The sequence below is a fragment of the Lagenorhynchus albirostris genome, chromosome 2 (assembly GCF_949774975.1).
Source record: "Lagenorhynchus albirostris chromosome 2, mLagAlb1.1, whole genome shotgun sequence".
Lineage (NCBI taxonomy): Eukaryota > Metazoa > Chordata > Mammalia > Artiodactyla > Delphinidae > Lagenorhynchus > Lagenorhynchus albirostris.
Window position 1 is genome coordinate 144,374,118 of NC_083096.1, and position 26,106 is coordinate 144,400,223.

Consider the following 26,106-nt stretch of genomic DNA (forward strand, 5'->3'; position numbering starts at 1 on the left):
AAAAACACCTTGGTAGAGAAGGAGTTAACAGGTTAACTCCCCTTGGTTGTTCTCAGCTTGCTCTCTTGCCTTTAGGAGCTGAAAAGATGATAACATTGGGCCCGGACATGCCTGTGTGGAGGTTATGGTACTCCTGGGGTTTTTTCAGCTAACCGTAAAGCAAGCTAGAACTTGTTCATCTCAGAGTTCCTTGTTTCTCTTTCAGCCCTTTCAGTGCCCTGCAGGAGTCATTAAATCAAAACTTCATGCTGATCATCACCCACCGAGAAGTCCAGCGGGAGTACAACCTGAACTTCTCAGGAAGCAGTACCATTCAAGAGGTGAGTTATGTCTCACAGCTAAGGAATAAAGGTAGCTCATTATAGCTAATGTTGACCCTGTTAAAGAGGGCTTATGTGTTCTGGTTGGAAACTCTCTTTATGTTTCATTATTGGGTTTTTAATTTTAATTAACTTGAGCATCAGTGATTACTATAGATACATTAAATGACTTGACCTAGAAAGATAGATGTTGTGAATGAAAGCTCTTGATAATTCTTAAAATAGTCAACTTTTAAAACCCTGCTTAAAAAAAAACACATTGTTACATATTTCATAGTTTTATAGTATTCAGAATATTAATTTGGAGATTATCGACAGCGTGCATTTTCGAACATGCGTATACTTTATTTGAAAGGTTGCTCTCAAACATATTATTTATAGTGTGTATCCTGCCTATTTCCAAAAGGAATTGAGGAGGCTTTTCTTAAGCAGTTGAATTCCAGCCTTGGGCAGTATTCGTGAGATGCTGTAGGGAACCCAGTCATTTAGCTCAGAGTATCTAAGAAGAATCTATGTATAGTGTAAATATTTTCATCAATGTGACCAACCAGGGCCACTGTTTCAAAAAGAACCTCCCCCAAGAGAGAAGAGGTAACTTCTTGTCTGTGGCCCCACCCACCTAAAAGCTAGTAATTTATCTGCTTTGGGGGGGAAAATGTATAAGGCTATGTGACAAGACTTGTGTTTAGAGACAGTGAAATGATGATTATGTCACAATACCCCTTGTAAATTATGAAGACAACAGTCATTGTCCACTCATGTTTTTATAAAGAAAATTAATCTTGTTTAATCTTAGATTATTTCATAAATTTTTTCTTGGACTACATTGCTTCAACTAATTACTAATGTCATATTGAAAGAACAAGTTGTTTTCATCCTAATCATTTTTCGGAAGTATATGAATTATTTCAGTAATGACTGTTAATGGTTTTTCTTTTTTCATGTTTTATCAATAAATTTCAACTTCTGAATTTGGCGTAAATAACTCATTACTTGAAGTTTATTTTCTCTGTTTATCACTTGAATAGTTTGTTGACTAGTAACTAAGATCTTTAAGATTTTTCTTGGTCCCTAATTTGAATCATAGGTTTAAATTATTTGATTTTTTTTCAGGATTTTAAATATATTAATTGCCATTTCATTTTTAATCTCTATAATGGATGTTCTGTTCTCTAAATTTAAAATTTTAATTCATTGAAGAATCATTGTCGTTTTTATATTAAAAATAATGTTTAACTCTGGCCCTATCACAGAGTTATTCTGGGAGCCTCATGATTATGAAATTTAAATTATATATTGAATAAAATTAAATAAGGAATTCAGTTTCAAAATAAATAACCCCAGTTTAATCAAGAACAGCAAAGATAATAGGTAAATTTCATTCTGTTGTTGATTTCCTTTTTTAAGTTGAAGAGTAGTATATCGCATGAAGGGTACATATAGACTGCCTTATTTTTTTTTTTTCTGATTGCAATATTTACAGCCAGAATTTTACATTTTTTTGTTTTTTTGCATTTTTGTTTTAACATTTCCAGTTTCTATAGTTTGAGTGTGTTTCAACTTTCTCCCACAAGGGGGCAGAGAGGACTGTTAAACTGATAGTCTAAAAATGCCGTTCAGTGTTTTCAAATTAGCTTCTCTTATATTAACAAAAAGGAGCATAATAGCCAAGTTATTGTTTGATTTACAGATAATTGGCATATTGCAGGGAGGAGACTTAATTTCACCCTTTTAAATTAAACAGGGAGATTTAAAAAGACATAAAATATTCATTAATGTTCGGTGATTATAAAGTAGTGGCATATATTTATTTTGCCTTTATTACTGTTTCGATGGGAAAATACTGCAAATATTTCCGAAATCGAGTTGGCCATACTGACAAGTTGAAATGTTTAAGCAGCGTTAATGCAATCTGCTCACATCTGATATCCTATGCAGAATGATTCAAAATGACTACATCAATTATTAAAAGAAATACTTAAAATTCTGTAAATGTGCCATTGTGTGCCACAGTTGGCTGAAACTGTTCTCTGCGTCCTGCTATTTAGATTACCAAATATATTTTAAGCTTCAAGGACTTGAAAACAGTATACCATTTTCTAAATGAAAAGTGTCCTGAAAATATTTTTGCAGACAAATATGCTTATGTATTTCTCAACAAGAGTTTGGTTTCTTCTTTTTCTTTCTTTTTTCCTTTTTTTAATCTTTTAAAAGTTGATTTAAAATAATATTTGAAATGCTAGTTGCCAGGAAAAAAATAAATGCAGTTGTTTCTAATATCTGTTGCTTTTCTGTGGGCAGACAGGTACATAAAAACTCTTTTATTCTGTACAGTTTAGAAATGGAATGTGGATTATACTCTCTAGGCCTAGGATCACACTCTGTAGGCCTAATCCTAAGACTTTTCTCCTTCAACTTGTGGAATATCTGGAATGGGGTTCAAGGAGGACAAGATGCTCTTATGCTACAGCCATGCAACCCACAGTGACACTTAAGTACATGTATTTTTGTTGTTGCATGATTGAAAGTCAGGTTGCAACACAATAAAAATATAGTCTTGAAATGATTTTGTAGTGTTACTTTATAAATGCTAGAATTTTTGCTATTAATTTGGAAGCTTAATGATACCATATATCCTAACTTGTAAATTAATTTTTGTCACCAGTTTCAGAAATCTTTTTTCAGTGTTGTTTGATAGGTTCAACAATGAATTCCGACCAACATATAAAAGGAAGAAATAAAAAAAAAAACTGATTTTATTTTCCAGTGTAGTTGTATATTATTTTTATTGTAGGTGGGGGAAAAAATACCATTTTCTGGTATTTTTAATTTTTGAAAGCCTTGCATTTCTAAAAGAAATCTCTTGTAATATTTTCCCTCCAAAGGGAAAGTTCTATTAAATGAAATAGGATTGACAAAGGTACTATAATTTCAATTTTTAATTAACAAAATACATTTTTTAAAATACTGACTTAGAAAATAGAACTTAGCTGCAGTTTGAATTTTAAATAACTCTTCAGTGACCATATGTTCATGCAGGTTAGTGGTGATAAACCGATAGTTGTACAAGTGTTTGTTCATTCTGTCTCTGTGATCTCTTGCCTCACAATGCATGACTTATATCCTTTGGGTGCTCTAGACTTTAATTTAAGCTAGTTAGATATTGAGGTTATTTTTTTAAGCTCTTTACAAATCCTTCCACTTACATTATCCTCCTACTTGTGGAAAAGGCAATGACAGTATAAAAAGGTCAGAATGGAGGGTTGCAAGTAGTCATAAGAATAAAAATCCTTTCCCTTTTTCCATTATGACAAAATAGTTTATAAAAATTATCAAATAATGTAACAATAACTTTGTGACAATCTGTCTTTCTACCTTCTTGGATCCTTAATTACCTAGTTGACACACTTTAAATTAGTGAATTTCCCTGAAAATTTAAACAAGCTTACCTTATTTTAATGAATTTTCTACACTGAGAATTTAGATTTTTAAACAGTTAATTGTACAGATTTCAGTAATTCTGATTTTTAAAGATCTGTGGCTACAAATGCACTTGGGATTGGTTAAATTAGGGGGAAAAAAGATTGATTTGCCTACTTCAGATCCTAAACCCAGGTGTGGAAAAGGAAATAAAGTCCCTGAAATCAAGCCAACTTTTCTTGGAAACTAATTCTTTGTTGTCCATCTTACTATTGCAAAAGCTCCTATTAGACAAAATATCACTTTTCTTTTAGATGTCATACAAACTTAAGGAATACACACATGACCCAGAATAACACTGATAAAAAACCAAAGTAGTTTTGGTACGGAATCATGTAGTATTCCTTATCTCTTACATCGAGAAGCACTATGAAGAGCTGTTGGAATTATTTAAATCCTTTTCTGAGTTTCACTTTACCCTAGAATTCTCACTGTTCTTATTAGTGTTTATTTAGTTCTCAATGGGAATTAAAGGGAAAAATAGACAACTTATAAAGATATATCCTGCATGGAATAGTAAAACATTTCACTACTAATACTAGCAATTGTTAAGTGGGAAGCCACTACTTTTGAATTAGCAACAAGAAGTGAACTAAATAAATCATACCGGTCCTTAAAAATAATGTTGGCTAAATAATTGTGAAATCATGAGACTAATTCTGATTCTGCAAATTTGAAACTCCTGTTGGGTTTTTTGTGTCTATTTTTCACTTGCTACTTACTCAACTTGCTTGACTAATACATATTTCAAACTATTCTCCTTTAATGCTGGACGTTGTTAACGGTACATTTGTAGTCTTTTACAGATTATACTAAAGAGCAATTTTCTAGTAGTGGGTTGACTAAAACTTCTTAACTAACATGTCCTTTCTGTATGTGTTTTACGTATAGTTTGTTTGTTTATTTTTTGGTTTGTTTGTTTTCCAGTATGGAGAGGGTGGGGGCTGCTGGCACAGAACTGAAGAGTAGAGAGATAAGAATGTGCATATGCAATAGGGTAAATTAAATTGTGTGCTTATTTAATTAAAAGTTTACGTGGTTTATTTTTACTGTAAGATGAACGGCATATATAAGCTCAATTAGAATGAACCCATTTTAATTAGCGTGTATCATAGTTTGATTTTTAAAAATTTGAAATCAAAATGACGTCTTAGGAAGAATGAAAGAGAGATAATTTCTTAAGCAACTGGGCAATGAATTTGAGCCTTTTTTCAGCTTTCAGAAAAGGAGACTGAGTTTCTTTTGCATGTATGTAAGTTTCAAGTTGCACTTTGTTACTGAGATCTGTTGAAGTTATACCACTTCAAATGAATAAATCAGTAATGATCATTTTATAAACTTTGGGGTTTTCTGTGATGCTTAATAAATTATCCCCTTAGGAAATAAATTTAATATTTACAATGCAGCTATTTGGAACTGACAAGTCTTTCTTTCCCTCCGAAAGTATTTTAGAATAATCTCTATTGGACATCTTTTTTTAGCCATGTAAGTATTTCTTCACCTACATTCAAGAAGGTTAGAAACAATGAAATTTTGTTAAGAGTCGATGGTGCTTTAGACCTTTGTTACTTAAGATATGTGTATCCTAACAGCTTCTTGGCCGACTGTATTTCATAATCTGTGATTTGTGTGTTGGTAGTTTTAAAATGCCTGGGTTAAGAGATATTATGTTCAGTTATCAGAAACTAATAAACATAAGACATTTTTATATGCAAGAAAAGGCAGAGAGTAAATAATTGCACTGGTGACCAATACTGTAATAATCCTGTTTTACAATATGCACTTGACAGGTTGTAATAGTGCTAATTGAAGAGACTAATTCACACTTGCTTCATTCTATTCAAAGGCAAAATCAGCAGCTTGTTTTGCTTTTGACCAGATGGTCCTCATGAACACCTACTGTGCACTTTAAGTGCTTTACTAGAATTACAAAGGCTGGGGGCGTTCGACTCCAAATGATTTGAGGAGTGAGAGGGAGAGAGAGAGAGGGGGAAAAAAAAACCCTCTGTGCTCAATGGATTTGGTGCAAGTAAATTAATTCTAGTGGACCCATTACACATTGAGCCCCCTTTTCAAAGCTCTGAGCCTCCTCGCTTGCTCTGTAGCAATGAGAAAGAGAAAGAGAAAGGCAGATTACTGCAAACAGAAATAAAAAAAAGGGGTATGAAAGGGAGAAAAGAGGCCTTGAAGCCTTTCATATCATTTGAGTTTTTCAAGTGCGTTATTTTTGGGGAGGGTGGATATATGAAAAGCCAATTGGAGTTTTTTTTGTTTTAAAGTGAGCTATTTAAGCACCATGAATATAGGCGCAAGAGCAACAGTTGACTGAGTTTACTGTGGTGAAGCTTTGTGTTCGAGGATGAATCAAATTCATTATATTCAACTCTTTGTGTTTTAACATGAATGTAGGGTTAGTTTCACAAGACTGTGTCTGTTTAGGATAATTATAATTTAATATTTTCCTTTCATAAAGTTATCACTGTAGATGTCTAAAATTTTAATCAAAGCAGATTTTGTACACTGACTTTGAAGCACCCTGACAGTTTAAAATTCAAAGGAAAGCTTTTTTAGTTTTCAAAAGAAAAGAAAGGCTTATTCTAATGGCATCGAAGCAGAGATTATTATAACTAATTAGAAGTCACACATCTGTTAGCTTTTGGTTTGTGACTTACTTATGTATTTTTTCAGTAAAATATATACTTTAAAAATATATTGCTGTTATTGAGTGAACCCAAAGGGATAAAATGAACTTAAAAGAGAACCACTTATTCGAGCCAACCATTTTTCCAGATCTCCACATGTTCCCATAAAAATATGTAATGTATTAAAGTCCATTAAATGTAAATTGGAATTGCATAATTAATAACAAGTTCAAATGCACTTCCAAACAAAATATTTTTGCACAGTTCTTGTTAGCATAATTGTGATTATTAACCAAAGTTATTATAAAAATAACAAGAAAGTATAAGCAAATCCAATTTGTGTAAATTTATAATTATTTCTTATCCTTAAAGCCGTTTGTATATAATTTGGAACACTGACACTGTAAAATGATTAATTCTTATTATTAGCTTATGTAAAATGATTAATTCTTATTCTAAGCTTATGTGGGTTAAAATACAAGGGATCATATCTAGGAATACATGTCAGTTATTTTGTATTTGTATGTTTTTATACTTTCAAGTATAATTCTCTTGTGATATATTTTTGTTCCATGGTTTACTTCTGTTTGATGACATGTATTATTGACACTGTAATTCAACTTTATTTCAATTATAACCATTAACAAAGAATACAACAAAATCATACCAATAGTATTATATGACTTAAGGATAATTGTAAACATTTTACAAAAAATGAATGTCTAGAATTTGTATTTTTGGCATAATGCATCAATATGCTTTATACGTCAACATGTTTTAATTACATTTTTAGAAAATAAAATATAGAAATACAAAGACAACCACAAAAGTATTTAGTTTTACTTCTCAAAGATTTTAATGAAGAGGATAGGATAACATGCCTTCTTTGATATTTAAATTAAATTTAATTAACTTCCTATTAATGTGGTCATTACTTTGGGACTTGTTCATTGAAATATTCGTTGTGGGGTGGGGAGGAACATAAGGGGAATCCCCAGACCTTCAACTAACAAAATATCCAATGAAATTTATAAGCAATGAGGTGTTAATGAATTGATATCCTCTGGGAAAAAGGGATTTCAAGAAAAAAATCTGATTAGGAAAAACTTACTGAAAAAAATTTTTTGCAGTAGACTATTTAAAATAAAGGTAAGACTACTAGATTCTCTTTCTTGTAGGTACCATAAAAAACTACCTTTAAAGCCAGAACCTCAATTAGCAGAAGTGGATTGATCATGACCATGCAGTCATTTATTTAGGTGGGGCTAGTTCTTTGGTTTCCCACACACAGTAGTTGGAGTGTTTCTCCTCATGAAGAAGAGTTTATTTCAGTATTAAAATATTAACCCCTAGATTCCTGAATGTCAGAGGCAAGGTTCTCTTCTATAGGGTAAAGTGTGGAAAAGGCTGCCGTTTCTTTATAGACTTTGATAAGTACCACATTACTTAAGCTGAGAAATGTTTTAGCATTTAACTATCCTCTAGCCATAAAATAAGAATTATATAACCTCCCCATTTTTCTCCCCACCCCACCCTCCCCCAGCAAAAACATAAGCAAAAACAAAGAAGGAAGTAAATCAAAGGATGGGTAGGTAAATGAATATAAAATGCTCATAAACATAAGCTAGACTAAGACTAGGTATATTAAGATAAGGCCTGCATATAGAAAATATTTACATGTTTATCCTTATATACCAAAGATTATTTGTCTATAACCTGTTAAAACACGTGTATGGTAATTTTTCTTTTGTCTGATGTGTTTTGTGTATGGCCTAATACTATTTAGTCAAGTAGTTATTCTTTTTCAAACATATTTATTTTGGCGAATATGCTTAAAATTTTTTTATTGCTCAATTTAGGACTGTATTACCTTATTATTACACTCAATGTATTCCTTTTATTATTTTCTTAAACATTTTTTTTAAAGAAAAAAGACTTTAAAAGCTCATAGTAAACATTTTCTCTAAATGACAAAATGTATTCCTTGCTTTGTGGTCATTGCGTGACCAGACAGTAGAGTACTGGATTGTTTTAAGGTTTTTACAGCTGCAAGGCAAAAGCATCTGCTCATTGCAAAGACGGCATTGTTTAATTTTGACACTGACTTTTCCATGTGTCTTGTACCAAGGACTGGATTAGATGCCACTAAGATGAAATTTGTTTTAAGTTGCTCCCAAAGTGCAGCTGTTCCCATATACAGCCTGATAGCTTAACCAAAACAGACAGACATAGGATCAATCAGAATCTTTGTACAGGGTCACCTCACTAGGCAAGAGAGGCTCAGAGGAAGAATGTTAATATTATTTATCATGAATAACTGCAAAATTAGTTTCCAGGCTGATTTAGTGTATGTAGAAGTAGCCCCCTGCCTGCTTTTTAGGGCAATAGAACCATTATTAAATATTTAGCTTTTAAACTGGAATATAATGGTCAGATAGCAAGGTGCCTGTGTGTGCATTAGGCACTATTCTTCTGCAGTCAATTGCAAGAAAAAGGATCAGTTTATTGGTCACTAAAGTAGTAATTGACTGAAAATAAAACTCAATCTAAAATGCTGCTGCTAAAATCTCGAAAAGTGGACATTTTTGTAGAATGGTAATTTTTCTTTAATGTTTCAAGTGAATGAAAAATGAAAGAGCACCTCACTTCTTGGGTTTCCTAGGATTGTGTGAATTTCTACCCAGCTGGTCCAAATTGATTGATACAGGGCCAAATATTTGTCTGCCTACATTTCAAAGTCTATAATTTGCTAATGAATTGTGGTAATAATCTTTCATCATACATGAAAGATTTAGCCAAACAATTTGCTAAGTATGTATTTTGATCATAAAATTTTTGGACTTACACCAAGCTTTACATCTATTTTACAGCTAATGCATGGGGGTGGAGGGAGAGCAGGGGGAGAAATAATACTGAACATGGACACTAGATGGAAAAGGATGAAGGAAACAAGAGGGAAGAAGATACTTTGGAAAAGAATAATGCCGGAAAAGTCCTATGAGTGACAGTGGAAAACAAATTAGATTTGCACATAGAGTGCAAAATAGAATTTTTAAATGCCAGCAGAGTTGTAGTCTTCAGTGTCTAGAGGTATGGTATCCATGAGGATGAACACAAGGAAGAAATCTTTTCCTTTTTAGCTACAGCTATTACACACATTGATTATGGAGTAATTTGCTAGAAATTTATGCTAGAAAAGTCAGATGCCCACAAATTAGAAGTAACTGAAGGCATAAGAATAAAAGCCAGATGTTTGTTGGGGTTGATTTAGAGACTTTGGGGGAAAAAAAACAGTGAAGAAATAAATGTGATTGGAACAATTTCAGAAGAAGGTGAGAGAGGAACCTCCTAGTTAACTCCTAGGAATGAATAGAAATGACTGTAGGCATCCAAGAGAATATTTTCTCTCTCCAAGACAAAGACCATACAAAGGGAGATGAAGCCTACTTATATTTGTGATGGGATATTTAGGATTAAATAACCTCTATTTGAGAAAGTACAAACTTTATTTATGTATCTTGGGAGGGCAGCATAAGTTATACTTCACATGAAGTCCAAGATTAAACTATGGAGTGAGAGGACAAGAAAATGTTCTAAATAAGACTCTTGCACGTGTAATTTCTCTTTCATTGTTAGAGATCAAGGAACCATGACTTCCTATTTGACTGAAATAATCTGAATTGCTTTCAAGTTGTCTATGAAGAGAATATTTAATGATACTGATAAAATTTTTCTTGCTTTATGAGTAGGGAGTTTAAAAAAAAGAAAAGCAGGTAGCTTAATAGAGAAACCATATTATAAAGGGGACTGAACCTTCCATTTTGTAGATTTTAAAGATAAGCAGCTCTTGAATTTTTACATACATGCTGTACCTCCTGAATATGTCACATTTCCAGTCTGTATCCATTTATGTAAATCTCTTTTTGTTCTCTGATAGAGATAAGTCTGTTCTAAGTGTTAGTACAGTGATGGAAACTCTTAAAGTATTTAGGAAAGTTAAAGTTCTATATTGTCAAGCTTATTTCAGATGGGTTGAAATCTTGTTTTACACGACTTTCTTAGCCTCTTTCCCTTTGTCTTACTGACTTTTTTTTTCTATTTTATTTAATACTTGTCATTATTTTGTTGTAGGTTGTATTGTTATCACATTATGATAGTTACTGAAGTAAATATAGAAGAGATCCAGTAATCATTATGAAGGGAAAAAAATTCATCATTATATTTAAATAAATTGTGAGATAATTAGTAAGATTCCTAATTCTCTTGTTAATAATTATATAAAAATTCCATTTCAAAAACAAATATTAGAGTTATAGATTATGTATGTAAAATTCAAAATATGCAGGTTGCCATTTGTTTCTAGTCCTTTTGGTGTTCTGTTATCAAAAGCACTTTACATTTACACCCCTGCCTTTGCCTGATGAAAATGTGAAATATTTTCACCTAAGAGGTATACTTGTAATATCTAATAATTATAGAATATCAGTGAAATATCAGTTCATTTCTGTTGAATTAGGAGATGTTTCCCTTATACTTTACCTTGTAAACAAGAGAATCTTAATAAGGTGTTTTTAAAGGCTGCTGTTTTCTTACAGGTAAAAATTTTTGTGATGATTAACAGGTATGCACATGGATCAATTTGCTTGGAATTAGAAATTTCAGAAATACAGTAAAATGTCTTAGGAGTCCTAGTTTCTACTGGTAATTGTAAATTTCAAATATCGTAACCCATTTTTGTATGTAATGAATGGAGCAATGTACGAAGTATCACTCTAAAGTAAATGTGATTGATATATTGACATGCATACATGTCATAAATTTAAATGAATGTTGCTCCTTTAAATCAGTCATTTCTGTTGTTGATAATACATACCCTCTGCTCAACAGTTACTCTGAATTTCCAGGAACTGGCTCTAGAGACTATGATGTGGGGTTTTTTTGTTCTGTTTTGTTTTGTGGAATAACCTTACTTATGGCCTGTCTTTGTCCTGTGAAGAGGGGAAACTGATTTGTTGAAACTGCCATAAGTAATTTGAAGCCAAAAGTTGTGAGCCAGGTGGTTATTTAATCTCAGTGGTCAAATTTGTGGTTATTCAGGTTAGGTGTCTCTTTGCTGAGCTCCTCTCCCTGTGAACATGTATCTGTCAAAGCATTTACCACACTCATTTGCAATTATCTGTTAACTGATTTATTTCTCCTGTTAGACTAAGAGCACCTTAAGAACAGGAAAAGTACTGAATTTATCTCTTTGTTTCTAGGCCTTTCACTGAATTTGTCACAGAGTAGGTGTGTGCTTAATGAATGAATGAACTAAAAAAGAAGAATCTATAAATCAGTGAGATTATTTGTAACTTAGAGGCGTTTGTAAATGTGAAGTTATCCAAGTATGTCTGAATATTTCAAGCATTTCAAGTATTAATGTTGACATGAATATGTACTTTCTCAAGGGGATTATTATGAGAGGATCTCTCTGATTTGGCTTCATAAATTCTCATTTGTTAAAAATGAGGCTGAGAATAGGTAGTTTGCACAACAGTAAAAAATAAAACTCCTACTTTAAGGTAGATTTATGTTATCCTTAATTTGTAGTGTCTGCCAGGTAACTTCTTTGTAGTTTCCCTTCTAAATGAGATTGTAAAAATTGATTAAAAATTTTTTTAAGTCAATAAAAACTGATTTTTAAAAAATGTTTTCTGAATCTAGGGATGCAGTGTTACAGATTTTAATCAAACTAACAGTACTTCTCAATTGGCAATTAGTTAGCTTATGGTAGTGGAAAGATTATTGCACTGTGGTATAGGGAATCTGAGTTCTAACCCCCTGCCACTAACAAGCTATATGATTGTCTAGCCTTGAGTGGCCTGATATTTCTCTTTCATTTGTTTGGTTTTTTCATAGTGTAGAACTGCAGAAGCTCAGTTTTTGCTAGAGAAAATATAAAGTGTCTTAGAACCTTAAAATATGCATAAAGTCCCTGTGTCCCATTGAACCTATTAGGCGCATCTGTTGCAGCACTTCTGTTGCAGCACTTCTGTCCTTTTATTTGCTTTTTTTTATTTGTGTTTCTTTACCTTATCATGGTAGGCTCCTTGAGGGCAGGATCTCAGTCATTTAATCTTCATATTTATAGCACTAAGCCTAGTGGCTAGCACCTTTTAAATGATTGTTGAATGAGCAAATATTTACATGAGTCAGCATCCAGTGGTTGAAAGGAAGTTTAGAAACCTAGATTCTAATATCTGATATTGTGCTCTCTACCTATATGAGTTTGGGCAGTTCATTTAACTACTCTGGGTCTGGGTCATTTATGAAAAATAGGAAATGATTTCCGAAAATGTTTCTAGTTCTAAAATTTGGTGATTACATGTGAATTTAAAAATTTCATATGTGCTTCAAGTCAACCTTGTGTGTGGGAGGGGGAGGGAGCAAAGGAGAAAACTGGTCAGTAGGCAATAACTGTGTATGTAAATATGCATATTTGTCACTGTGGAATGTAAATATCCCTTTATTTATTAAGGTGTTATTTAAGAGATTTAAGGTTAAAATAGAGGCCTCTGTTGCCATGATGTTTGAACTTCTATAATTAAGATTTTTTTCTGATAGTTTTATTTTTATCTTAAAGTAGACTTTTACCTTTTTAAATACATATGATGCAACAAGACTTTAAAAGTGAATTGTGCAAACATAGCAAGTCTTTCTAATATATAAGAAGAGTTTTAAAATACTGAGATACAATAAAAGTGTTAATTAATTTGATGTCATTAACTTCAGTTGTGGTAAGTGAATTAAAATTCTATGTGAATATCAAGGCTATGGTACTGCCATAAGGATAGACATATAGATCAGTAGAATAGAATTAGAAGTCCAGAAATAAACTCCTTACCCTCAAGGTCAATTGACTTTCAGCAGGATTGCCAAGACAACTCAACATGGAAAGAATAGTCTTTTAAAAATATGGTTCTGGGGGCTTCTCTGGTGGCGCAGTGGTTGAGAGTCTGCCTGCCGATGCAGGGGACACGGGTTCGTGCCCCGGTCCGGGAAGATCCCACATGCCGTGGAGCGGCTGGTCCCATGAACCATGGCCTCTGAGCCTGTGCGTCCGGAGCCTGTGCTCCACAACGGGAGAGGCCACAACAGTGAGAGGCCCGTGTACCACAAAAAAAAAAATACAAATAAAAAATAAAAATATGGTTCTGGGACAACTGGATATCTACATGCAGAAAAAGGAAATTGGCTTATTCGTTTAAATCATATATAAAAATTAACTCAATTGGATCAAAGACCTCAATGTAAAAGCTAGAACTATAAAACTTTCAGAAGAAAACATAGGAATAAATTTGTGACCTTGGGTTAGGCAGTGGTTGCTTAGATATGACACCAAAACATAAGTAACAAAAGGAAAAGTAGGTAAATTGGACTTCATCAAAATTAAAAACTTCTGTGCCTCAAGGAGCAACATCAATAAAGTGAAAAGACAACTCACAGAATGGAAGAAAATATTTCCAAGCCATATATTGGTAAGAGACTTGTATTTGGAATATATAAAGAATTCTTACAACTCAAAAAGAAAAATAAACTAATATTAAAATGAGGAAAAGATTTGAATAGACAGTTCTCAAGAGAAGATATGCAGTCAGTAAACACATGAAAAGTTGCTCAACATCTTTAGTCATTAGGGAATTGTAAACCCAAACCAAAATGAGATACCACTTCATACCACTAGGATGGCTAGAGTAAAACAGATGACAATAATAGTGTTGGCACGGATGTTGAGAAATTGAAAGCCTCAGACAAGCGGGTATGTAAAAGGATACAGTAGCTTTGGAAAACAGTTTGGCAGTTCCTCAAAAAGTTAAACATTGAGTATACTATATGACCTAGCAATTCCACTCCTAGATAGATAGATAGATACACATACACACACCATACACACACACAGCAAGAGAATTGAAAACATATGTCCTCACAAAAATGTACACATGAATATTAATAGCAGTATTATTCTTTTTTTAATATCTTTATTGGAGTATAATTGCTTTACAATGTTGAGTTAGTTTCTGCTGTATAATAAAGTGAATCAGCTATGTGTATACATATATCCCCATATCCCCTCCCTCTTACGTCTCCCTCCCACCCTCCCTATCCCACCCCTCTAGGTTGTCACAAAGCACTGAGCTGATCTCCTTGTGTATAGCAGTATTATTCTTAATAGTCAAAACATGGTAACAATCCAAATATCCATCAACTGTTGAATGGATACACAAAATGTGGTACATCGTAAATGGAATATTATTCATTCAGTCATAAAAAGGAATGAAGTACCAATACATGCTAAAAAAATAGAAGAATCTTGAGAAAATTTCGCTAAGTGAAAGAGACAGACACAAGGAAGGCCTTGTATTGTGTGATTACATTTATATGAAATGCCCGAATAGGAAAATGTATAGAGGCAAAAAGTAGATTAGTAGGGCTGAAACTACTCTGTATAATACTATAATGGTGGATACATGTCATTATAAATTTGTCCAGACCCCATAGATACAGCACCAAGAGAGAACCCTAATGTAAAATATGGTCTTTGGGTGATAATGACATGTCAGTGTAGGCTCATCAGTTGTAATAAATATACTACTCTGGTAGGGTATGTTGATAATGGGGAAGGCTATGTGGAGGCAAGGGGTATATGGGAACTCTGTACCTTCTGCTCAATTTTGTTGTGAACCTAAAGCTTCTCTAAAAAATAAAGCCTATTAAAAAAATTTTTTTAAGTAGATTCATGGTTGCCAGGGGCACCTGGCTGAGTAGTAAAGGGGAATGGGTCATGGCTGCTAATGAATATAGTTTTTTTGGTTGTTGTTTTCCTTTGTCTTATTGTTTGTTTTTGTTTTTTACATTTCATTAATAATAAACCACTAGGTATGCAACACAATGCATGAAAAATACTAGATATATTTAAATAATTGTGTATTTATTTACATGCAGCAGTTTCATAATGAGAAATATAATGTAATTTAAATGCAGCACAGTGGTTTTCATATGGGTACCCATAGAATGTTTAATAAATTAGGAAAGTCAGTTTAAATCTTCATGTTTATTTGTGTACACATTTGTTTTTGTGTGCGTATCTCTCACTACCTAAGCAAATTTTCAAAGTTCTAAAATATTTTTGGCTTTCTAAAAAATATCTGAATTTGCCATATATATGATTTTTCCATGGTTTTAGTAAAATTTACAAAACATAAAATTTATCATTTTAACCATTTTTGAGCAGATAATTCAGTGGAATCAAGTACATTCACATTGTTGTGCAACCATCACCACTATCCATCTCCAGAAATTTTTTCATCTTCCCAAATTGAAATCCCATACCCATTAAAAATAACCCCCGTACCTCTCTCCCCTGTAGCCCCTGGCAGCCGCCATTTACTTTCTGTTTCTATGAATTTGTCTACTCTAGGTACCTCATATAAATGGAATTATATACTCTTTGCCCTTTTGTGACTGGCTTATTTCACTTAGCATAATGTCTTCAAGGTTCATTTATGTTATAGCATGTGTCAGAGTATTTTAAGGTTGAATAATATTCCATTATATTTTTTGTACCACATTTTGTTTTATCCATTCATCCACTGATGAGACATTTGGGTTGTTTCCACCTTTTAGCTATAATGAATAATGCTGCTGTGAACATGGGTGAACAAATATTCAAGCCCCGGCTTTCAATTCTCTTGGATATTTACCCACAAGTGAAATTTTTGAATCATATGGTAATTCTGTGTTAACTTTTTGAGGAACTATCATGCTGTTTTCCACTGTGGCTGCACTATTTTACATTCCTACCAGCAATGCACAAGCTTATTCCAGGATCCTCACCAACACTTGTTATTTCCTGTCTTTTTAATAATAGCCATCCTAGTAAATGTGAAATGGTGTTTTATTTTGGTTTTGGTTTTCATTTTCCTAATGGCTGGTGATGTTGAGCAGGCATCATTTCATGTGCCTATTAGCCATTGTGTATCTTTTTTGGAGAAATATCCATGTAAATCCTTTATCCATTTGGGGGGAGTTTCCTTTGCAATGATGAAAATATTCTGGAATTCATTAGTGATGATGGTTGTACAAGTTTGTGAACATATTGAAAATCACTGAATTGTACACTTAAAAGTAGTAAAAATGTAAGCTAAACAAACAAGCAGACAAATGGATGTGGAGAACTGAGAGCTAATGAGAGTGCTACACCTACAAATAGAAAAATAGTGCTTCTTCATCACTATTGTTGTTGAAGCATATTTGAGCATGGAATGAATACTTTGTATGAAGAATAAAGATATTAATTATTAGTCTGTTAAAAAACATATTCTCTGTGGGAAGTTATTATCTATCATCTATAATCTAGTAGAGGCTCATTAAAAACTGGAATGGGGGCTTCCCTGGTGGCGCAGTGGTTGAGAGTCCGCCTGCCGTTGCAGGGGACACGGGTTCGTGCCCCGGTCCGGGAAGATCCCACATGCTGCGGAGCGGCTGGGCCTGTGAGTCATGGCTGCTGAGCCTGCACGTCCGGAGCCCGTGCTCCGCAACGGGAGAGGCCACAACAGTGAGAGGCCCGCGTACCAAAAAAAACCCCAAAAAACTGGAATGGTTTTTATTTCACAGTAATTTGGATGAATTTCTTTTTTTTTTTTCAATTCAGATTTTCCCAGTTTTATTTGGACTTATTTGTGTGTTTCGTTTCTTTTTTTCAGTAGTGTAATTAGTTCTAATTTTTATTTTATATTGGAGAGTTGATTAACTCTTAGTAGAATTGATTAACAATGTTCTGTTAGTTTCAGTTGTATAGCAAAGTGATTCAGTTATACATATTCATGTATCTGTTCTTTTTCAAATTCTTGGATGAATTTCTATGGAGACTTTTCTAGTCAGTGATATTCTGGCTGTTAACCTTAAAGTTGTTGATAGCTTCATTGAGGAGAAAGAGGAGGAAGCTTCACATTGGGTTAGTGTTTTATACTTTTCAATTCCCCTCCCCCTGCCTTAGTTCATTTGATTCTTATAGGCTCTACTAGAGTCAGGCCTGCTGCATATGGCTATGCAGGTTGAAAATGGCACCTCCTGAAAGCTTTGGTCTTGATGAGCATGTGAATGTGGGACTTGATGGTAACTCTTCCTGCTATATAAATAGAGATACTGATGCAGATTGTAGGTAAGTGGTCTCCAAGAGTCTCCACTAAAATCACTGTTTTTTCCCATTATATGATTTGTAGTGCCTTCAGCGATTCCATTTCCTAAATCTTTAATCCATTAATGAGGTCTATATTGAGGAGTAACCTACTTCACCCTCCTTTTGTCTCTACATAGACTCTTTCCTCATCTTTAAAGTTAGCATAGTGGTAATATTACTTGCCTGACAGGTATTTAATTGTGAGAATGAAAGTGAGACAAATAGGTGAGTATAACTTTATTAGCTCTAAAATATTTTTATAGGAATTATTCTCACTTCTTTCCACATACCTTCGATTTTACTAAATGATATTACTTACTTGTCTCTGAACACACCCCACCATTTTTAAAAAGGTCCGTTTAACTCTCTTCCTTCTGCTTGACCCTTTCTCTTCACACCGTTCAAAGACCCCCTATATGTTTCAGGAAGACCATACTTAGCTGATACATCCTCCAGAAAACCTAAAATCCTCTGTCCTATTATAAATGTAACCTATCCTTATCTCTTGATTTTGTCCTCATATGCCAGAAAATGTTATATGTGCCTCATACACTCTACGTGTAGTTGTCTTAGCCCATTGTCCAGCCTATATGCTCTTTGAGAAGAGAGGGATTATACTACATCTTCTGATCTTTATATTCTCTCTATATAGAACCGAACAGAATGCTTTTAGAATAGAAGAAGAAAAGGCATTTGTTGAAATTAACTGAGATATTCAGGCATTTTGTGAACCTGATAAACTGTTGCTAGCTTGAAATCGGCCACAGTGAGAGTATTTACACCATGGAAATCAGCAAACTTTTCAAATCACAGCTTTTTGTGCGGAGAGCCAATTTATTAGCACACTACTGGTTGTGTGTCTCTACCCCCAGTAGATGGTGAACTCTTCAGATTCATCTTTGCCTCAGTGCCTGGATGTGATAGGAAAGCTCTTTGCTGAATTAATGAATAAATAAATGATTGAATATATCAACTGTCTTATTCCTCTACTGTCTGACTTCCGCTGGCAGAAACTAAATTTTAGAATCTAATGTATTTTTTGAGACCAAGTTCTGAAATGACCCATTGTCATGGACTGCAGTTTTCTTTCTGCTTCATAGTTTGAACCAAAAAAAGTGTCTGTTGGAAAATAAGGCTATTATACACACATGTTTCAATAGCACAGTAAGGATGGCATTTCTGTCCATTATCACCTTGTTAAGCTACTCCTGCTATGACTTTGCTGCCTACTAAGTTTTTGGCATCTATTGCTTAACTGACTGACTTACCTTTTAATTTTCAAGTTGGAAGCCAATAGTGTGAACCATCTCAAATTAGCTGAAAGATTTTCTTTCACATTATAAGAGGTAACTAACCAATTAATTCTCTCTTGTCATGGATGTTAAAAATACCAACAAATGAAAATATAATGTCTTAGGACTTTAAAATATGACTTTAAAAATTACTATATTAAAACAACTTGTACTGTTCTATTAATTTTCCTGTTGATTTTATCAACGTAACATATAAAATGAAATTTAAAGATGTTAACAGTCATTTGACTTTTCAATTTTTTCTAAAACATCCTCCATAGTGATGATGCATATAAGTTTTTTTTAAATAATGCTAGCTTTCTGACCATTCCATGTGCTATTACGATCTAAACTTGAAACCATTTTTAATTTATTTTAAAATTTGAAGAAAACACTATGTTCAGATCTCACCACTAATTATTAAAAGAATAGAAATATACCAACTTACTCTCTGAAGATCTCAGTAAGTTTGATGTTCCATACACCATATTTTATGTGACTTATAGTACTTTAATATGCTTTTAAAAGGGCTGATGAGAGTAGCAGTATGTAGTAAATATGTAGCAGATTCACTTGTAATCAAGGAGGTAAATAGGCTAATCACTTACCAACATAATTTTTTATTTTTCAAGTTCTGCTCTCACGTTACACAATAGGTTAAATATTTTGTTGGTTAAAATCGAGTCAGACAGAAAATGACATTAGACAACATGCATATTTGTTGGTTTTATTGAAAGTGCGAAAAATTTCAAACAGTTCTAATTAGGTGCACGTGCACTCAATCTCTGGAGGTACATCTTTCAGCATCAGCTACTCAGTTGCACATTGAAATTTTGTGCTGTATGGAATTAATGTACCACAGATATTAAAGATGTTTGATTCAAGGATAATAATAATGGAGTGATGACATTTTAATAAAACCTTACCTATTTTTATGGAATAGTTAAGCTATTCAGAAAAACAGGAGATTCTCGTTTGGGTTAAAAATTTATAGTGTGTTAGAATTTCTTTTCAAGTGAGAGAATATGAGAATATTATTGAAACATCCAGAGACTAATAAACATTTAAAATTTATAATAAATCAAAACATAAAAAATTAACTACTTTCTTTCTGACAAAGTCAAGATCATCACAAATTAACCATATGACTAAGAGTTTTCTTTTTAAAGGAATTTTGTTAAAATAATTAGAATTCTTAATGTGTCTGTGATCTGTAATATATGGTCAATTTATATCTGTAGAAGCAACTGTTCAGATTACAGAATAGCTTTCTGTAGACTCTGCATATAATTAGTTTGCTTAAATTCTGTGCTTAAGTGTTCTAACTATAAGAATGGGAAAATTAGAAGTATTTTATTTTTTCAACATCTTTATTGCGATATAATTGCTTTACAGTGGTGTGTTAGTTTCTGCTGTATAACAAAGTGAATCAGCTATACATAAACATATATCCCCATATCTCCTCCCTCTTGCATCTCCCTCCCACCCTCCCTATCCCACCCCTCTAGGTGGACACAAAGCACTGAGCTGATCTCCCTGTGCTATGTGGCTGCTTCCCACTAGCTATCTGTTTTACATTTGGTAGTGTATATATGTCCATGCCACTCTCTCACTTCGTCCCAGCTTACCCTTCACCCTCCCCATGTCCTCAGGTCCATTCTCTGTGTCTGCGTCTTTATTCATGTCCTGCCCCTAGGTTCATCAGAACCATTTTTTCTTTTTAGATTCCATATATATGTGTTAGCATACGGTATTTGTTTTTCTCTTTCTGACTTACTTTACTCTGTATGACAGTCTCTAGGTCCATCCACCTCACTACAAATAACTCAATTTCATTTCTTTTTATGGCTGAGTAATATTCCATTGTATATATGTGCCACATCTTCTCTATCCACTCATCTGTCGATGGACACTTAGACTGCTTCCATGTCCTGGCTATTGTAAATAGAGCTGCAATGAACATTGTGGTACATGACTTGTTTTGAATTATGGTTCTCTCAGGATATATGCCCAATAGTGGGATTGCTGGGTCGTATGGTAGTTCTATTTTTAGTTTTTTAAGGAACCTCCCTAATGTTCTCCATAGTAGCTGTATCAATTTACATTCCCACCAACAGTGCAAAAGGGTTTCCTTTTCTCCACACTGTCTCCAGCATTTATTGTTTGTGGATTTTTCGATGATGGCCATTCTGACTGGTGTGAGATGATATCTCATTGTAGTTTTGATTTGCATTTCTCTAATGATTAGTGAGCTGAGCATCCTTTCATGTGTTTGTTGGGAATCTGTATATATTCTTTGGAGAAATGTCTATTTAGGTCTTCTGCCCATTTTTGGATTGGATTGTTTTGTTTTTTTGATATTGAGCTGCATGAGCTGCCTGTATATTTTGGATATTAATCCTTTGTCGGTTGCTTCATTTGCAAATAGGGAAAATTAGAAGTATTTTAAGTTGATCTGAGTATCTTGGAGAGGGATAGAAATTCTCTCAAAATTCTGATCACTTGTGAGAGAATTTTGTTATGGAGACCACCACACTGAGTAGTTGTCTTCGCTAGATGATCCCATAGGTCACTTTTAGCTTTAAAGTTCTTAGGATCTGTGTTGGATTTTCAAAGTGTTTTCTTAATAATATGATAGAGCATTATAACTTCTGTTTCAAAGGTATCCTTTTGATAAAATGCATCTTATCTAAATAATGTATAGCAGGGAACAAACTAAAAAATTATAATTAAAATGGTAAAGCTAACTGTCAGTAAAACTTGAACACTAGTTCTACAAAGCATTAATTAGATATTCCTATTACCAGTCTGTCATACACTATCAGAGCTTAACATTTCTTCAACTTGGAAAACATTATTTTAATCTTTTTAGACCCCCTAATTCTGTAACATAATTAATTCAGTATGAAACAAAACTGTTTCTTGAGCACATACTAAGTGCTAAGATATATCACAGTGAAAATGATTTTCCTTTTTTTAGCTAGATATTATCTCAAGGGAAAATATTACTTATTTTGAAGCAAAGGTATAAGTTCCAGGCTCTAGAACTTATTCCTGTTTAGGTCATTTATCAAAAATTGAATATATTTGTTGGTCTGTGTGATATTGTTATTAGATGTATTAACTGCCGAGATGTGTGGTTCAGACTCTACATAAATGCATAGACAAAAACTATTTTTTACTGTTTGCATTTAGAATATCTGTGACATGCAAATGCACATGGAAAGATATTTTTATTTTCTGTTTACCTACTGTGTGCTTTACACTTTAATTGCATAGAGTTATGATTTTATTAATCAGTAAAAATGTTTTCAGCAATACTAAATTGAAATACAACTGATAGAAATAAAATATTATTTACTGAGAATTATCACATTGTCTCCTTTACTTAAACACATAAGGCTCTTGCCTGCCTCTTACCTTTCTGTCTCTTTGCATGATTGGCTCTTCATTCTTCAGGTCTTGGTTTAAATATCGTCTGGCCTTCTCTGCCACCATCCCCCCAATTTAAGTAGGTCTCCACTCCTTTGTTAGTTTCCATTATTAAACCTAGTTTACTTCTCTCATAGGACTGATCATAAGTTGTACTTATATATTTGCTTACTTGTCTTTTCTCTTAGACTGTAAGCTTCATGGGAGTAAAACCATGTCGTTCCATTCCCTGGCATAACCCAAGCACCTAGTTCAATATCTACAACACAATTTTACTGCCTTTAAGAAACATTCCCAGTCAAAGTCACTCTCTTCCTCTCCTACACTGATATAGAACATTGTACTAGATCCTCCACTTACAAACTCTCTGACCTTGAGAGTTATTTAACCTCTTCCTGCCTCAGTTTCCTCATCTCTGAGATGATGATATATCTCGGGGGGTTGTTACAAAGATATTAGTGTATCTAAATCTCTTAACAATACTAAAACATAGTAAGCCTCAATATATGCTTTTACGTTATTTTAAGGTGTATTATTGCCTGGATTGTTTGAAATTATTTTATTGTTGTGTCCATTACTCTCTTTTCATTGTAAGCTTCAGGAAGATAGTGAGTGTATCTTACTTATTTATAAGTCTATACTACTGTTATTTAGTACAATGTTCTGTAGCAAGTTGAAGTCTAATTCAACACCAATTTGATGCTTGATTCTATCCCCTAAATGTCTACAGTGTAATAATAATTGCTCTCTTCATGTCTGAGTGTTCATGTGAGCTAAAAACAATTTCATCTTTATTCTCCCTTGTTCACCAGAAGCTCTAACCACTCAGGGCTGCTCTGCATTCTTTAGACACACACTCCTGCAACTTCTTGTACCTTTGTTTATTCATACTATTTCGGCTCTGACTGCTTTTACATTCCATGCCCATATCCAGAAAGTTTTTAAGGTCCATGCTCAAAAGTGCCACATCCATAAAACTTTTGCTAATCTTTCATAGGGATAGAATGACTGTCTTTTGATACTTAATAATGTAGTATCTTGAGTTTGGGATATTTGTATAAAGATCTGCCTGTGTAAAAGAAATATGTATATATATATATATATATATATATACACACACACACATATATACACATGTATGTGTATATATATGTACTTTTAATAGCCATTGATTTTATTTTTTAAACATTTTTAAAAATTAATTAATTAATGTATTTATTTAGGTTACGCCAGATCTTAATTGCGGCACACGAGATCTTTTTACTTGCGGCACGCAAGCTTCTTAGTTGTGGCATGTGGACTCTTACTTGTGGCATGCAGATTCTTAGTTGTGGCATGCATGTGGGATCTAGTTCCCTGACCAGGGATCGAACCCAGGCACCCTGCATTGGGAGCATGGAGTCTTACCCACTGGACCACCAGGGAAGTCCCTATATATACTCTTATATTCAACAAATATTCCTGGTGCTCCAACCACTTGCTAAGCACAATTCTAACAGCCTATAACACAAGGATAATTTCCATGTGGACTTTCTATCTAAAGTAAACCCATACATATTAAAGATGATTTAATAAGTGCTGTAACAGAAGTCTGTTGAAGGATTGTAGAGACTGGGATTAGCTTTACCTACAGGGTTGAAGAAAGCCTTCTCAGGTAGCAGTATCTGAGGTGGACTTATAAAAAGGAGTCAGATATAACAATTATAAAATTTATGCACCCAATATAGGAGCACCTCAATACATAAGGCAAATACTAACAGCCATTAAAGGGGAAATCGACAGTAACACAATCATAGTAGGGGACTTTAACACCCCACTTTCACCAATGGACAGATAATCCAAAATGAAAATAAATAAGGAAACACAAGCTTTAAATGATACATTAAACAAGATGGACTTAATTGATATTTACAGGACATTCCATCCTAAAACAACAGAATACACTTTCTTCTCAAGTGCTCATGGAATAGTCTTCAGGATAGATCATATCTTGGGTCACAAATCAAGCCTTGGTAAATTTAAGAAAATTGAAATCCTATCAAGTATCTTTTCTGACCACAACACTATGAGACTAGATATCAATTACAGGAAGAAATCTGTAAAAAAAACAAACACATGGAGGCTAAACAATACACTACTTAATAACAAAGACATCACTGAAGAAATCAAAAAGGAAATCAAAAAATACCTAGAGAAAAATGACAATGAAAACACGATGACCCAAAACCTATGGGATGCAACAAAAGCAGTTCTAAGAGGTAGGTTTATAGCAATACATTCCTACCTTAAGAAACAAGAAACATCTCAAATAAACACCCTAACCTTACACCTAAAGCAATTAGAGAGAGAAGAAGAAAAAAACCCCAAAGCTAGCAGAAGGAAAGAAATCATAAAGATCAGATCAGAAATAAATGAAAAAGGAATGAAGGAAACAATAGCAAAAATCAATAAAACTAAAAGCTGGTTCTTTGAGAAGATAAACAAAATTGATAAACCATTAGCCAGACTCAACAAGAAAAAAAGGGAGAAGACTCAATAGAATTAGAAATGAAAAAAGAGAAGTAACAACTGATGCTGCAGAAATACAAAGGATCATGAGAGATTACTACAAGCAACTCTATGGCAATAAAATGGACAACCTGGAAGAAATGGACAAATTCTTAGAAATGCACAATCTGCCAAGACTGAGCCAGGAAGAAATAGAAAATATGAACAGACCAATCACAAGCACTGAAATTGAAACTGTGATTAAACGAGACCACCATCACCCTGATACCAAAACCAGACAAAGATGTCACAAAGAAAGAAAACTACAGGCCAGTATCACTGATGAACATAGATGCAAAAATCCTCAACAAAATACTAGCAAGCAGAATCCAACAGCACATTAAAAGGATCATACACCATGACCAAGTGGGGTTTATCCCAGGAATGCAAGGATTCTTCAATATATGCAAATCAATCAATGTGATACACCATATTAACAAATTGAAGGAGAAAAACCATATGATCATCTCAATAGATGCAGAGAAAGCTTTCGACAAAATTCAACACCGATTTATGATAAACACCCTGCAGAAAGTAGGCATAGATGGAAATTACCTCAACATAATAAAGACCATATATGACAAACACAGAGCCAACATCATCCTCAATGGTGAAAAACTGAAAGCATTTCCACTAAGATCAGGAAGAAGACAAGGTTGCCCACTCTCACCACTATTATTCAACATAGTTGTGGAAGTTTTAGCCACAACAATCAGAGAAGAAAAAGGAATCCAAATCGGAAAAGAAGAAGTAAAGCTGTCACCATGTGCAGATGACATTATACTATACAAAGAGAATCCTAAAGATGCTACCAGAAAACTACTAGAGCTAATCAATGAATTTGGTAGAGTAGCAGGATACAAAATTAATGCACAGAAATCTCTTGCATTCCTATACACTAATGTTGAAAAATCTGAAAGTGAAATTAAGAAAACACTCTCATTTACCATTGCAACAAAAAGAATAAAACATCTAGGAATAAACCTACCTAAGGAGACAAAATACCTGTATACAGAAAATTATAAGACACTGGTGAAAGAAATTAAAGATGATACAAACAGATGGAGAGATATACCATGTTCTTGGATTGGAAGAATCAACTTTGTGAAAATGACTATACTACCGAAAGCTATCTACAGATTCAATACAATCTCTATCAAACTACCACTGCCATT

At 33.6% G+C, this 26,106-nt stretch overlaps 1 protein-coding gene across 2 annotated transcripts in view; it reads left to right on the forward strand.

The window, feature by feature from the left end:
• The window catches only part of FAF1 (Fas associated factor 1), a 493,047-nt gene that overhangs the window by 259,171 nt on the left and 207,770 nt on the right, over nucleotides 1-26,106 (forward strand). For both annotated transcript variants that reach the window (XM_060140108.1, XM_060140109.1), the window contains one exon: nucleotides 206-320. In XM_060140108.1, coding sequence (XP_059996091.1) covers nucleotides 206-320 — 115 coding nt within the window. The remainder of the gene's footprint in view (nucleotides 1-205; nucleotides 321-26,106) is intronic.